At 39.9% G+C, this 14920-nt stretch overlaps 1 protein-coding gene across 1 annotated transcript in view; it reads left to right on the forward strand.

The window, feature by feature from the left end:
* The window catches only part of LOC112113138 (serine/threonine-protein kinase 17A), a 53928-nt gene extending 39280 nt beyond the window's left edge, over positions 1 to 14648 (forward strand). The window contains exons 4-7 of the mRNA XM_024209324.3: positions 11109 to 11235; positions 12636 to 12684; positions 12769 to 12948; positions 13953 to 14648. Coding sequence (XP_024065092.2) covers positions 11109 to 11235; positions 12636 to 12684; positions 12769 to 12948; positions 13953 to 14286 — 690 coding nt within the window. The 3' untranslated portion in view covers positions 14287 to 14648. The remainder of the gene's footprint in view (positions 1 to 11108; positions 11236 to 12635; positions 12685 to 12768; positions 12949 to 13952) is intronic.
* Positions 14649 to 14920: the final 272 nt, after the last annotated feature.

The following is a 14920-nucleotide window of genomic DNA, read 5'->3' on the forward strand; positions in this document are numbered from 1 at the left end:
TTTGTTGACACCTGGCTGATGTGTTGCCTAACCTTTTGTCTCTGGGGAACTGGTTTGAGACTCTTCCCCAGACTCAGAACATGTCTTTAGTAATATCCTACAGTAGAATAACTTTAACTTTGCATACAGTGTTGCCACACACATTTTACCAGAACAATAATGATCAGTAAATTATGAATTTTCAGATTATTCCTAACAAGGCATACTTTTGTATGAAATTTATCATAATCTTATAAAAGGATTGAACATAGGGGTGTACAGGCTGTCACACATACTAAGTTTTGAAATCTTTTAAAGCAAAGGAAATTTGATGACCTGATCTCAGTGACATGGATGCAGAAACAGTGCGGCCACATAATGTGGTTAAATGTGGAGGCTGCATCTTATTTACCAACGATTGCCTAACTGGCATACCCACCTCAAACTGGCTGGTAAGGTTGTTCCAGTGTGGGTCTCAACTGGAACCAGTGCCCTCTAAGTCCTCAGCCCAGCCAAGGGACCCTGCTGGACGCCTGAGTCCTGACCCACCTCCTCTCTTCCATGCCAGAAGTAGAGTGGCTGAGATGAGATGAGTCACAAGTTGTGCACGGCAGAGGCATACAAAATTACTATGCAATGTGACTGCCCAGCCCCAAATCCCAAGCAGCTACTGGGTTACTTAAGGCTCTCACACCAGCAGCTGCACTGGAACCTGCCATAGTTGCAGCAGTTGTAATTTAAATCCCAAATCAGACCTTCTGGATGTTGGATGGAAGGTGGAAAAAGTCATTTGGCAATCTGCCATTTTTGCCATATGGGAAAATATGCTTTCAGACCGCAAAACTGGTGAACAGCCTAGTCCCCAGCATCATAGGAAATCCAGCAGACCAGTTTAAGTGTAGGAAAGGTGGAGCTGAAACAGGGAGCAGACAATGGCTACCCTACCCAAGTAGCAAACTGTATCATCCACCAGATGGGAGCCAATCACCTGATCCTGTTCCACCCCCACCCCCCAGTAGCATTGGGCAGGATGCTCCCTAGAATCTGGCCCAGATGACCTCCCCATACCCTATGGCACAAGGAAGTGGGGGAGGGGAGGTGGAGAAGACCAGCCTTCAAACAATGAGGGTGAAGGAATGGTGGGGAACAAAGGGGAGGGGTCACGTGGAGCACTTCTTTAGCTGCTCCCTTTGGAAATCGTTCTCTTCCCCCTGCCACAGTCTCCACTGCTCCTGGCCCCACAAAAGCCCCACCCCCAAATGGGGGTGAGTATTTATAGTAGCATGTAAATCGAACCCAAGTGAATTGGAACTTTTGAGACTTGTCTACTTGTTTATATCTAAGTGAAGCAGCAGCATAAGAATACTTTAAAAATCTCTAGTGTAAACATCTGCTGATGGTTTGTGAATGTTGAATATTAATTTTTCTGCTATATTCTGTTGCTGCTGATCTATACCTTATTGCATTTTGTAAGTAATGCTACCAGCAGATTTAAGTCTTAAACTGAACAACATTGAACGCACAACGCCATCTGGAAAACTAGTTTATCAGCTTAAGCAGATGTCTCACAATATTTAGTATCAGAGATGCATCCATAGGGCTATTTGATCATGGCCAATCTGATTTTCTTTCTAAACCTTTATTCAATTTATCTTTGGGTTTGTGTTTTTTGTCTACAGTCCATTAACTCAAAACTCTAATCCCAAATATAAAATAAGTCATCTGTCCCAAAAATTATTCACTGGATACTTCTAGTAATCAGCAACAACTTAAAGAAACAGTTTCCTCTCTGATCTATGTTGTTTTTAGAGTTTTATAAGACTCATAAGGACTGATCAGGTGAGTATATTTACACAAGATATATGATCCCTCTGTTATTTTTGCATGTGTAAGCATGATATTTGGCCATACACAATACAATTTATGTCATAATGTGACAAATTATGTAACATCACGATGGGGGGTTGTGCGTCTGAACCCATAGTGTGGCCCAATGGCGAGAGTCTGTGGGGCCAGCAATAGGGGAACCTGGGCCCTCCCTGCTCCATTGGGTTCCAACCCAGGACCCTCTGACTGGCAGCTCAGTGAGTAGCTAATAAATAAAAAGCAAGAAGAATGCATCACAAAATTAACTTGCAAGTGTATTTGAATTTTAATCTTCTAGTACACTTCTAGTAAACTCCTCTTTAGCATACTTTGTGAAAGTAGTGAAGTCTTACTAACATGGATCCTTTTTACAGTCTAAGTCAAGTCTTTGAAGGGGGAAAAGACCACTGTTCTGACTCCTTTTTTGGAGAGCCCAATAATGTCTCATTTAATAATATTGGCCAATGAGCTCTAGGTTAATAATATTGGCCAATGAGCTCTAGGTTAGGTTAAAAGCTAACAAAGCGGTGTGTTTGAAGATCCATTGACACCTTTTCCTTTGGATAGTAACGGTTTCCTAAGGGCATGCAGGATAGTCCATTTTACAAGGTACAGTTCTGGAAATCAAACTTGAGTTCTGTTCACTGCTGTGCTGTTGATTACCACGTGACTTTGAACTCTTTCATCCTTCATCTCGAAAGTGGGAACGATAAGCTTATCCAGTAATTTAAAACACTCTGAGATTTATTAAGTATTACTAATTTATGTTGGCATTTGGGAGGCTTCCTTACACAGAACATATTTGGCAAGCAATGTGTCTAACTCTGATGGCCAAAGAGTTAATGAATCTGGCCTAAAATGTTTTCCTTATTCTAACACTAGTTTCATTTCTTTTGTCTGGACCAAACAAAGAGCTTTAGAAAGATCTATCCAGCTTTTTGTGGTGGTTGACACCTCCACATTAGGTCAGACTACATCCAAAAGAATTAAATCAAAACAGTTGTCTATATGTGACTGATATTGTTACAGTTTAGAAGAATTGTCTTCTAAGAATCAAGTTAAACTCTATGCAGACCAGTCTATGGTATTGGCAGCCTCCTTCAGACCATGTCTGTCCCATGATATTTGCAATACTTCCACTGTGAGAATAAATGCTGTTGCATTTTACACTGTAGAAAAGTCTAACTTTGAGTTGGCTTACCATGGGTTCAGAGTTGCCACATGTCCCTCTTTTCCCCTGCAGGATTTGTTTCTTGTCCCACTGAGTGGTTATCATATCCTGACTTCAGTAGAGGTTTTCTGCCTTTTTTAAAAAAGCAAAATGCAATGATGCAGTATGATTTTATTGACTTGAAATGAGAGTAAATAAATTGGATCACAAACGTAGAATCAAACATCACAACATTGCTGTACTGCTTTTATTTTAATCTGGAGTTGATGCATAGGTTTAGGCTGAAGTTCTTTCACTCCCTCTCCCCTGCACCCGAGCCCATTTATGTTGGATAAAAGAGCCAGAGTAGTTTATTTTATATTGGTGTTTGGGTTGATAAACTTAATCTCTGGGTGTGGGGATGTTTTGGGGAGGGGAATTGTGAATGGAGACGCACATGGAAAAAGGAGAAAATGTAGGGAAGGAGGAAGAGAACCCAATCTGTGGACGCGGGGGGAGAAGGGAGTAAGAAATAAAAACATAGGAAAAGATGCACCATTTATCTGTAAGAAAGAAATGAGAAAGCGGAGTGAAGTCAGGAAGGAAAAAGGTCAAGTAATGCTCCACATGCAGCACCATCCTTCATCCTGTTTATCTACTTCTCCTGTAAGTGCTTGGGCACCTTCTTCTCTGCATGAAATGCCCTCCCCCAAAACCAAAATTACTGCATTCTTCACATCAGTGCTGCAACTCCATTCCTGCTATGTCTACCGTAAAGTGTCTAATCAGTCTCTTAGAATGATCAGATAACTACATGAAACTTGAGTTCTTAAGGCTGAATGCATCTCTCTTAGATAAAGGTAAAGCATTATACACATGTAATTATCTCAAAAAAACAAGCACTAGAAACTCAAGTTCACAATTAAGGTTAAACTTAAAAGAAATTAAAAATGTTAAGTTTGAGGATATGAAGAAGAAATAAATTTAATCTGGGACTATATGACTTTGTGTATAATAGTTTTAAATTATTTAGTAATAGAATGGCATCACTACAGGGTAGAATTAAGGTTATATTGGTACCTTACCTGCATTTCCATTCTTTTAAGCATAACCTTAACTCTGAATTTCTTGAGTTTGCCATGTTTGTGTGTTTACTCTTGAGTGAGTGATATGTAATCCACTTTATTGCCAGTTCAGTGTAGTCTTTATCTAGGAAAAGCCTTGTTTTTTTCTTTTGAATATTAAAAACTTCATAGATGAACATGAATCAAGAAGCCCCCATAGAATGTTTACCTGTGATATTTCTAATTATTTGAAGATATATATAGTATCAACATTTCAATCTCCTTTGAACTTTTAGGGCCAGATTCACCAGTACACTTTGCTTTACTCTGCTGAAGCAATGCAAAGTGACCAGGACATACTGACAGGTTTTCCCCCAATTCCTGACGTCCATGTTCCCCTCCAGGCTCTAATTTGTACGTTGTTCAGGATTCACTGTCTTCCCTGAGACAGCTTGGCTTATCTCTGTTTTGAAAGCGGGGTCTTTGCTATGCATACTTCTAGCTTCACTCCCATTGAGCACAATAATGGTCTTCTCTGTAGAAGAATGTTATTCTTCAACCCCTGTCAAAGTAATTTTCAGTTACAAAAAATGGCAAATTAATAACCATTTAATCCTTAATATTCAAATGTAACCAATGCACAAGATTTGAGTTGTAACCATAGGGGAATTTTGAAGAGTCTGCATTATTCTGTTAAGACCCTTTGGGGCAAAGCAATGATCTGACGGGGTGCTTAATTTATTAAAAGGACCCATTTTTAAATTTTTGACTAAATTAATAAACTTAATTCCCTGTTAACACTCAAATTTTGCATTCAAATGTTATGAGTTGGGGAGGATACACTTCATTCTTCATACATAAGTGGTTGAATCCCTGCTTTAAGTGCAAAATTCAACTTAACCTTAACTATGGAACCATGACAGACGCTGTCATAATAAATAACAATGAAAGCAAAACTACATATTATGTGCTTGGCTTATCTATATTACCATATATTCCTATTGCCATTACCTTTCTTTTTCCCCACCCTCTGTGTTGTAAGCTATGCCCATCTGTTGCATCCTGTCGTTATTCATATTGTAAACTGCATAAAACCTATTTCAGTCCTTTTAATTGCAGGGGGTTTGGCCTTTGGGGAGGGGAACACTTGGTAGTGCGGGTATTTTCACCTTGCGCTGGCAAGCTCTTCAGTGGATAAACCTTTTCAAACTCAATCAGTGTTTTAAATACAGAAAACAAGTTGTGCGAAAATTAGATGAAAGCATCTTGTAGAAAAGGGAATATATATTAAATTATTTACATTATACTTGAATTGTGAATTAAGAGCAGACAAGGTCAAACTCAACACTACTTTATTTGCCTTAAAGAACTCATACTGGACTTTGAGAGAGCTTCTGAGTTCATTAGAAGCCAATGATGCCTTTTCAAAAGAGCTTGGAGTTAATTGATATTTCAGTAAGACTTAAAAATAATCATAGTTCTAATTAACTTGTTTTGTGGGTGCATTTCATGCTGTGTAGCACAAATGGTAAGTTGTCTATTGTGACAAAGTTTCTCCCCTATCTTGGTGGGTCCTGCGCTTATTGGCGGATTTTCTTGCCTCAGAGATTCACCATGTGGGTTGGAGAACAGCCCAGAGACCTTCCCCTCTGGAAGAACCAACAGTCCAGGTCAATTGGGAGGTTTGGGGGGAACCCAGGCCCGCCCTCTACTCCGGGTTCCAGCCCAGGGCCCTGTGGACTGCAGCTGTCTATAGTGCCTCGTGTAACAGCTGCATGACAACTACAACTCCCTGGGCTACTTCCCCATGGCCTCTTCCAAACACCTTCCTTATTCCCACCACAGGACCTTCCTCCTGGTGTCTGATAACGCTTGTGCTCCTCAGTTCTCCAGCAGCACACCCTCTCACTCCCAGCTCCTCACACTTGCACCACAAACTGAAGTGAGCTCCTTTTAAAACCCAGGTGCCCTGATTAGCCTGCCTTAATTGATTCTAGCAGCTTCTTTTTAATTGGCTCCAGGTGTCCTAATTAGCCTGCCTGCCTTAACTGGTTCTAGCAGGTTCCTGAATACGCTAGTGCAGCCCCTGCTCTGGTCACTCAGGGAACAGAAAACTACTCATCCAGCAACCAGTATATTTGCCCTCTACCAGACTCCTGTACCCCACTGGTCTGGGTCTGTCACACTATCTTGAGCAATATAACTGTATCCTGTTTGTAAAAAGCAATGGATGTCATTGAAAAGTTAACTTATTTTGGCAACTATACCTCACTTACTAAAATCCTGATGACTTTTCTTATAAGGCTTACAGTTCTCATGAAACATTGCCAGTAAAAACTTCTCTCACTTAAATGTTGCTTTCTCTGTTTTCCCTTTCATATATCAACTCAGTTGCCCACTAGGAGGTATGTCTAAGGATATGTCTACACTGCAATCAGAGGTGTGGCTATCGCAGTGGCTTTCAACCTCTCCAGACTACCCCTTTTAGGAGTCTGATTCGTCTTTCATATCCCTGAGTTTCACTTCACTTGAAAACTACTTGCTTACAAAATCAGACATAGAAATACAAAAGTGTCACAGCACACTATTAATGAAAAATTGCTTACTTTCTCTTTTTACCATATAATTATAAAATGAATCAATTGGAATATAAATATAGTACTTAAATTTCAGCGTATAGTATATAGAGCAGTATAAACAACTCATTGTCTATATGAAATTTTAGTTTGTACTGACTTTGCTAGCGCTTTTTATGTAGCCTGTTGTAAAACTAGGCAAATATCTAGATGAGTTGATGTACCTCCTGGAAGATCTCTGCATACCCCTGGTTGAGAACCACTGGGCTACACTGCTGAGCTAGCTTTTTTTCTAGCTGGCTTGAATAACAGTGGCAATGAAACCAGGACAGTCAGTGCAAGCCCGTATGGGACCCTGGGTATATACCTGAGTGGCTAGCCCATGCTACTGTGCTGCTGCAGCTTCCCTGTTGTCATTTGACCTTGCTATGTCAAAGCTAACTTGTGTACATCTACACATGTTGCAGCCACACCTCTGATTGCCATGGCATGGAGATCAGTATATTTGTTTTTTTTTAGTACAAATTAGTACAGAACAACCCAGAATTATAAAACAGGCTCCTGTACAGTGCCATAAGCTTCAGTGTGACAACCTAGTGCCACTTGGTGAGAGAATTTACTATTGATATATGCAGTTAGCATGCTCTATGTATTTCCTTCTTTGTGACAACTCACTTTTGCGAGAATGGAGGAATTTATTAAGGCTAGTACAGTATTTAAAACTTCCTAAAGTGTCCTAAAAATGTAGCAGGCATAACTGGCCTGAGTATTTTTAAATGTGCTTGAATAATACTTTACTTTCCTACCCAATAACATAGAATCATAGAAGGTGAGGGTTGGAAGAGACTCAGGAGGTCATCTAGTCCAACCCCCTGCTCAAAGCAGGACCAACCCCAACTAAATCATCCCAGCCAGGGCTTTCTCAAGCCAGCCTTAAAAACCTCTAAGGAAGGAGATTCCACCACCTCCCTAGGAAACCCATTCCAGTGCTTCACCACCCTCTTAGTGAAATAGTGTTTCCTAATATCCAACCTAGACCTCCCCCACTGCAACTTGAGACCATTGCTCCTTGCTCTGTCATCTGCCACCACTGAGAACAGCCTAACTACATCCTCTTTGGAACCCCACTTCAGGTAGTTGAAGGCTGCTATCAAATCTCCCCTCACTCTTCTCTTCTGCAGACTAAATAAGCCCAGTTCCCTCAGCCTCTCCTCATAAGTCATGTGCCCCAGCCCCCTAATCATTTTCGTTGCCCTCCGCTGGACTCTCCCCAGTTTGTCCACATCCTTTCTATAGTGGGGGCCCCAAAACTGGATGCAATACTCTAGATGTGGCCTCACCAGTTCCGAATAGAGGGGAATAATCACTTCCATCGATCTGCGGGCAGTGCACCTACTAATGCAGCCCAATAGGCCGTTAGCCTTCTTGGCAACAAGGGCACATTGCTGACTCATATCCAGCTTCTCATCCACTGTAATCCCTAGGTTCTTTTCTGCAGAGTTGCCGCTTAGCCAGTCAGTCCCCAGCCTGGAGTAGGGGACTCTTCCGTCCTAAGTGGAGGACTCTGCACTTGTCCTTGTTGAACCTCATCAGATTTCTTTTGGCCCAATCCTCCAATTTGTCTAGGTCACTCTGGACCCTATCCCTACCCTCCAGCGTATCTACCTCTCTCTCCAGCTTAGTGTCATCCCCAAACTTGTTGAGGGTGCAATCCATCCCATCATCCTGATCATTAATGAAAATGTTGAACAAAACCAGCCCCAGGACAGACCCTGGTGCACTCCGCTTGATACCAGCTGCCAACTAGACATTGAGCCATTGATCACTACCCATTGAGCCCAATGATCTAGACAGCTTTCTATCCGCCTTAAAATCCATTCATCCAATCCATACTTTAACTTGCTGGCAAGAATACTGTGGGAGACCGTATCAAAAGCTTTGCTTAAGTCAAGATATATCATGTCCATCACTTCCCCCATATCCACAGAGCCAGTTATCTCATCATAGAAAGCAATCAGGTTGGTCAGGCACGACTTGCCTTTGGAGAATCCATGTTGACTATTCCTGATCACCTTCCTTTCCTCCAAGTGCTTCAGAATGGATTCCTTGAGGACCTGCTCCATGATTTTTCCAGGGACTGAGGTGAGGCTTACTGGTCTATAGTTCCCCGGATTCTCCTTCTTCCCTTTTTTAAAGATGGGCACTATATTTGCCTTTTTCCAATCGTCCGGGACCTCCCCTGATCGCCACGAGTTTTCAAAGATAATGGCCAATGGCTCTGCAATCACATCAGCAAACTCCCTCAGCACCCTCGGATGCATTAGATCCGGCCCCATGGACTTTTATATGTCCAGCTTTTCTAAATAGCCCTGAACCACTTCTTTCTCCACAGAGGGCTGGTCACCTCCTCCGCATACTGTGTTGCCCAGTGCAGCAGTCTGGGAGCTGACCTCGTCTGAAGACCGAGACAAAAAAAGCATTGAGTACTTCAGCTTTTTCCACATCATCTGTCACTAGGTTGCCTCCCCCATTCAGTAAGGGTCCCACACTTTCCCTGACCACCTTCTTGTTGCTAACTTACCTGTAGAAACCCTTCTTGTTACCCCTCACATCCCTCGCTAGCTGCAACTCCAATTGTGCTTTGGCCTTCCTGATTACACCCCTGCATGCTCAAGCAATATTTTTATACTCCTCCCTAGTCATCTGTCCAAGTTTCCACTTCTTGTAAGCTTCCTTTTTGCCTTTAAGCTCACCAAAGATTTCTCTGTTAAGCTAAGCTGGTATCCTGCCATATTTGCTATTCTTTCTGCACATCTGGATGGTTTGTTCCTGTGCGCTCAATAAGGCTTCTTTAAAATACAGCCAGCTCTCCTGGACTCCTTTTCTCCTCATATTAGCCTCCCAGGGGATCCTGCCCATCCATTCCCTGAGGGAGTCAAAGTCTGCTTTTCTGAAGTCCAGGGTCTGTATTCTGCTGCACTCCTTTCTTCCTTTTGTCAGGATCCTGAACTCGAACCATCTCATGGTCACTGCTGCCCAGGTTGCCACCCACTTCTACTTCCCCTACCTATTCTTCCCTGTTTGTGAGCAGTAGGTCAAGAGGAGCATGGCCCCTAGTTTGTTCCTCCAGCACTTACACCAGGAAGTTGTCTCCAACACTCTCCAAAAACTTCCTGGATTCTCTGTGCACTGCTGTGTTGCTCTCCCAGCAGGTGTAAGGTTGATTGAAGTCCCCCATGAGAACCAGGGCCTGTGATCTGGAAACTTCCGTTAGTTGTCCGAAGAAAGCCTCGTCTACCTCATCCTCCTAACATTTTTCCACCACGACCATACCACTGTACAGAATTGGCCTGGCGATTTTGGAGAAGGTTTTTGTGCAGATTCTAGAACCACCAGGAGTTGGTTGGCTGATGCTTGCTTCTCTCTTTGTCCCTACAACCTTCCCAATTCACAGATTGATGTGGGAGGTCTTCCAGAAATATAGGAACCTGTAACTGTGTGGATTTCGTAGGACCCAAAGATCAACCAGATGGGGACTGTGAATAGTATGTGATCTTTTGGAAATATCAGTGACAAACATAAATTAATCTTTGCAAAGAAAAGAGAAAAACTTATGAAAACGAGTATTCCTGACATACTTAGGTCATCAAAATCCTGAAGATCCATAATTTTGGTCTTCATGGTCCCCTAAGACTGACTCTGGTAGTACTCATAATATTTTACCATGGAGCTTTTTTAATGATTACAAACATAATTTTCAAGGATGACACACAAGGAATTCAGTACTTCAGGAGAAAACACAAGTTTATCCAAGGTTAGCATTTGACTTACATGTTGATTCTTAAAGTAAACAGTCCAAGTGCCTGAAAAATAGGTGTTTTGTTTAACACTTTATATTCTTGTAGATGGTAACAAATTTAAATGTTCTAAAATAAAAGGCTTTTAGTTCTAATATCAAAAGCAGAATGGAGGTCAGACACAATAGATAAAATTGCTGTATTTCAAAACAGACTGTCCAAAATAACTAACATGCTTTTTTTATATCTTTAGAGTTGAAGACATTGAAATAAAAAATGGCTTAAAATGTCAACATGTCTTCTAATAAATTAGAGCTCCACAGTAACAAAAGCAAGTATGTGATGGCAAAACTATTGATGGAGTTTCCACATATAGATGGTGTTAGGTACTATAGGTACTGGTGTATTTTCATAAATAGTCTGAGAATGGCAGACGTTTGATTTCTCAGCCATACAGATGCATCCTACTGTTGGTCTTTTTTTTTCCAGTGTAAGTCCTTAACTAATGGAGTCTTTAAAAAAAAAAAAAAAAAAATTTTTTTTTTAAATGTATTGGAAAATGCATCCTCTTTATTTTTGTGCTCAAAACAACACTGCACTCCTACAATACTATAGTCAAGTGTAGGTTTGAGTGCTTAAAAAGCCTGGTCATTTGTTTGATTCTTTTGTTTTTCAGCCCCAGAATATTCTGCTAACTAGTGAATCTCCTTTGGGAGACATTAAGATAGTTGATTTTGGCCTTTCCAGAATACTGAAAAGCAGTGAAGAGCTAAGAGAAATTATGGGAACTCCTGAATATGTGGGTAAGTACAGTAGAATCTCAGAGTTGCAAACACCAGAGTTACAAACTTACTAGTCAACCACACACCTCATTTGGAACTGGAAGTACGCAATCAGGCAGCAGCAGAGACAGAAAAAAAGCAAATACAGTACAGTAACTGTGTTTAAATGTAAACTACTACAAATGTTTAAAAAAAACAAAACAATTTGACATGGTAAGGAAACTGTTTCTGTGCTTGTTGCATTAAATTAAGATGGTTAAAAGCAGCATTTTTCTTCTGCATAGTAAAGGTTCAAAGCTCTATTAAGTCAATGTTCAGTTGTAAACTTTTGAAAGAACCACCATAATGTTTTGTTCAGTTACGAACAACCTCCATTCCCGAACTGTTCATAACTCTGAGCTGCCTCTCTGGATTTGGATATTGTCTGGATGTAATATTTACAAAAGAAAGGGAAAACCTTCAACTTTAGACAATCATAATCATATACATTTCTCTGTAACAATACAAAAGATGGATGCCTTTACCGTCTATACAGCTCCAAATGCTAGAAGATAAAATGTTTCTGTATGGAATCATTAGACATTAAGAAAAGTCCAGTACAAATACAGGACCATAAGAAAAATCTTAATACATTAAATTATAGCTTTAAAATGAAATCACTGGAGCCACTAACACCCTTGCCCTTAGCATTTAAAAATATAACTTGAACTTACACTGTCAGAATTATTTGGAAATAACTTATGTTCTGTGAGTGAAAGAAACATTTGTCTGCTTTGTTTGCAATCTATAATATGAGCTGGTCCCTGAGTTTCCTGCAGTGCTGTGGAAGTGGGGGGACAATTGACATCTGGCTGTAGAACGAATATCCTTCTGGGAAAATGGCTTTTCTACCATGTTCAGTAGTGAGATCCGCACTGCTATTGGAAGCATACTCATTAATGCTCTGTTAACTGATCCTGGGCCTGGGTGGTAGAACCACAATGTGGATTTTTAGAGCTGTTCACTCTACCACGGAGTTGAGAGTGCTTGCCACACTGACATGATAGGAGGTAGCTTTGTAAAAGTCTTCCCTTTCCACAGGAGTGGAGCTACCAATGACCACTCACATTCTGAATCATTTTAGTTGCCAGTAGGAAAGATTAGCCAGTCTTAGGTAAGCAGAATAAAAAAAAAAGTAAAAATCAAATAATCGTAATCTGTTATAGATTTTTAAATTTAATTTGGTCCAGATTTTCTTTCAAATGTTCTCGTCATATTCCAGATTATGCAAGATGGGTTGCATTGTTAAGGCTTCGAAATTGCCTAGTTTTGAATTGTAATACTGGCTTGTAAAGTATGACTTTGCATATAAATGAGTAAATATAGATTAGTTCTATTTTGAACAAATAATAGAATCTACCTTACGCTTTTTTTCATAATAGCGCCTGAAATTCTGAGTTATGACCCAATCAGTACAGCAACAGACATGTGGTAAGTGTAGCCTTTAATATTTACAACTTTTACAAAATTGAACTTAAAAAGTCTTTTTACTTGACTTTTTTTTTTTTAATTTAGGAGCATTGGAGTACTAGCATATGTCATGCTAACAGGGATATCGCCTTTCTTGGGAGATGATAAACAAGAAACATTCTTAAATATAGCACAAATGAACATAAATTATTCCGAGGAAGATTTTGACCTTATATCAGAGTCTGCTGTGGATTTCATCAAAACCCTTTTGGTTAAGAAACCTGAGTAAGTTCAGTAAAAAGCAGTCTGTTCCAGAGACTAAATGAGTTCTAAATACTGCTACCAACTAAAGCATTGTCAGAGTCATTCATAGATTAGAGATAGTGTAGATGAAGACCTGCAGTAGAACATTGTTAATTTGCACTTCATTATGTATAACCATGTTTTGTGTCTACAAAAAGACACATTTCCCATTTCTCATAAATGAATGCTGTAATGAGTCTTGTATTGCTAAGACTTCATTATTATTTTTTTACAAAATACACTACATAAATTGTAGTAGCGGTAATTTAAATAATTAAAACTGAACTTTACTTGTCAAAAACTAAATGAATAAAGTAAAATGTGTGGTGTAGTATCCTTGCTCTTTTGCATTTGTTCACTGACTACTTTTGCAAAGTTAGTGAGTTTGCAGTTAACTTCCCAGTCTGTGGATTAGTGACGTGTTTTACTGTCTTTTGTTGGGCTGACTGTTATTAAAATATATTTTTACTTGTGAACTGAGCAGATTTGACCTGGTTGCCATTGGGAGGCAAATATGAAGCCCCACAATGCTGCTTCTGTTCTGAAAAGTATCTGTAGTATTTTATTTATTCCTCCCTTTGGCTCAGCAACTGTCTGCATAGTTCCATAGGAAAAACAATAGTGAGCAATATCAAGGATGCAAGTATTTCACAGCTTGGTATAAATCATTATGTGTATAATTAGACTGCTGCTCTAAACTTTAGATTTCATAGGATTTGATAGTTAGCAAGGTATATAAAACAGAGATTAGAGGATTTAAAACCCTCAGCTATTTTACTGGGTGGCTGTTGCTCCTGATTTTTTTTCTTTACAATTGATGTTTTGTTTTGTTAGTCAGTTCCATAATTGATCGGTCCTATTTAATGCAAAGTCATATCCCTAGAAGAAGCTCTTAATCTTTCTAGTTCTTATCCAAGTTCCTGAGTTTAGTGTTCCTCATTTGACACTTCTGACATTCATTTGAATGAGCCTTCTTTTCTCCATAGGGAACGGGCAACAGCTGAAGAATGTCTGCAACACCCATGGCTAGCACAAAGTGATATTCCAGACCCTGTGTGTAGCATTAAGAGTACAGCAGATGAGGTAAATACTGTCATCCAAAAAGATGGAGATTCTGCCTCTGAAAATTCTACGGATGCTGAGAAAACTGAAGGAGAGGAATCAATAGTGACAGAGGAACTAATTGTAGTGGCTTCGTATACGCTGGGACAATGTAGGCAGTCAGAAAAAGAAAAAATAACTGAGCAGAAAGCCATTTCCAAACGATTTAAATTTGAAGAACCATTGCTGCAAGAAATACCAGGAGAATTCATTTACTGAACTGTATGGGACTTTGTAGCTGTAACTTAAAGGGAATCATTCCTACAAAAAAAAAAGTTCATGTCCAAGTGAATCTCGCCTTGATGTGCAACAAACTTTCTAGGTAAAAAGGAAAACGTTGATAAAAGGCAGCTAAGAAAACTATGCCAAGCTTTTAACTTCATAGGATGCTTAAACAAGATTTCCAAGATGGCTGACAGGAGTGCAACAGCAATAATGGCTTACTTTCTGTTAGGGAAGGTGGGGAGTTTATACTGTTCTTGATATTTGATTCATTCAAACGTTGTCTTCAGATAGTAGGGAATACTTACTAGCTGTTCATGTTCTGGAGAAGCTGATGGTATGAGGAGTTTCATCAATGACAAAAGAAATGCTAAAAGACTCATTTTTTGATTAATTTTCCATTAGATGTAAATACACAGGGCCAGATTTGCCTCTGACATTCCTTTTTACATTGATATAACCCAGTGATTTCAGTGGCTAAGTTCTGATTAAGAATGGTGTCAGAAGAGTCAGGCCAACTGAATCTACACTCAATTTTTTTTTAAATTCTGAATTTTGGAGTTGGGGTTCTCCTGGAAGAGTCATTGTTGTGACTTCTTCTCATTCCTCTAATTGCTGCCTGTGGAGGAGA

This window comes from Terrapene carolina, unplaced genomic scaffold (assembly GCF_002925995.2).
Source record: "Terrapene carolina triunguis isolate 2854851 unplaced genomic scaffold, T_m_triunguis-2.0 Scaffold180, whole genome shotgun sequence".
NCBI lineage: Eukaryota > Metazoa > Chordata > Testudines > Emydidae > Terrapene > Terrapene triunguis.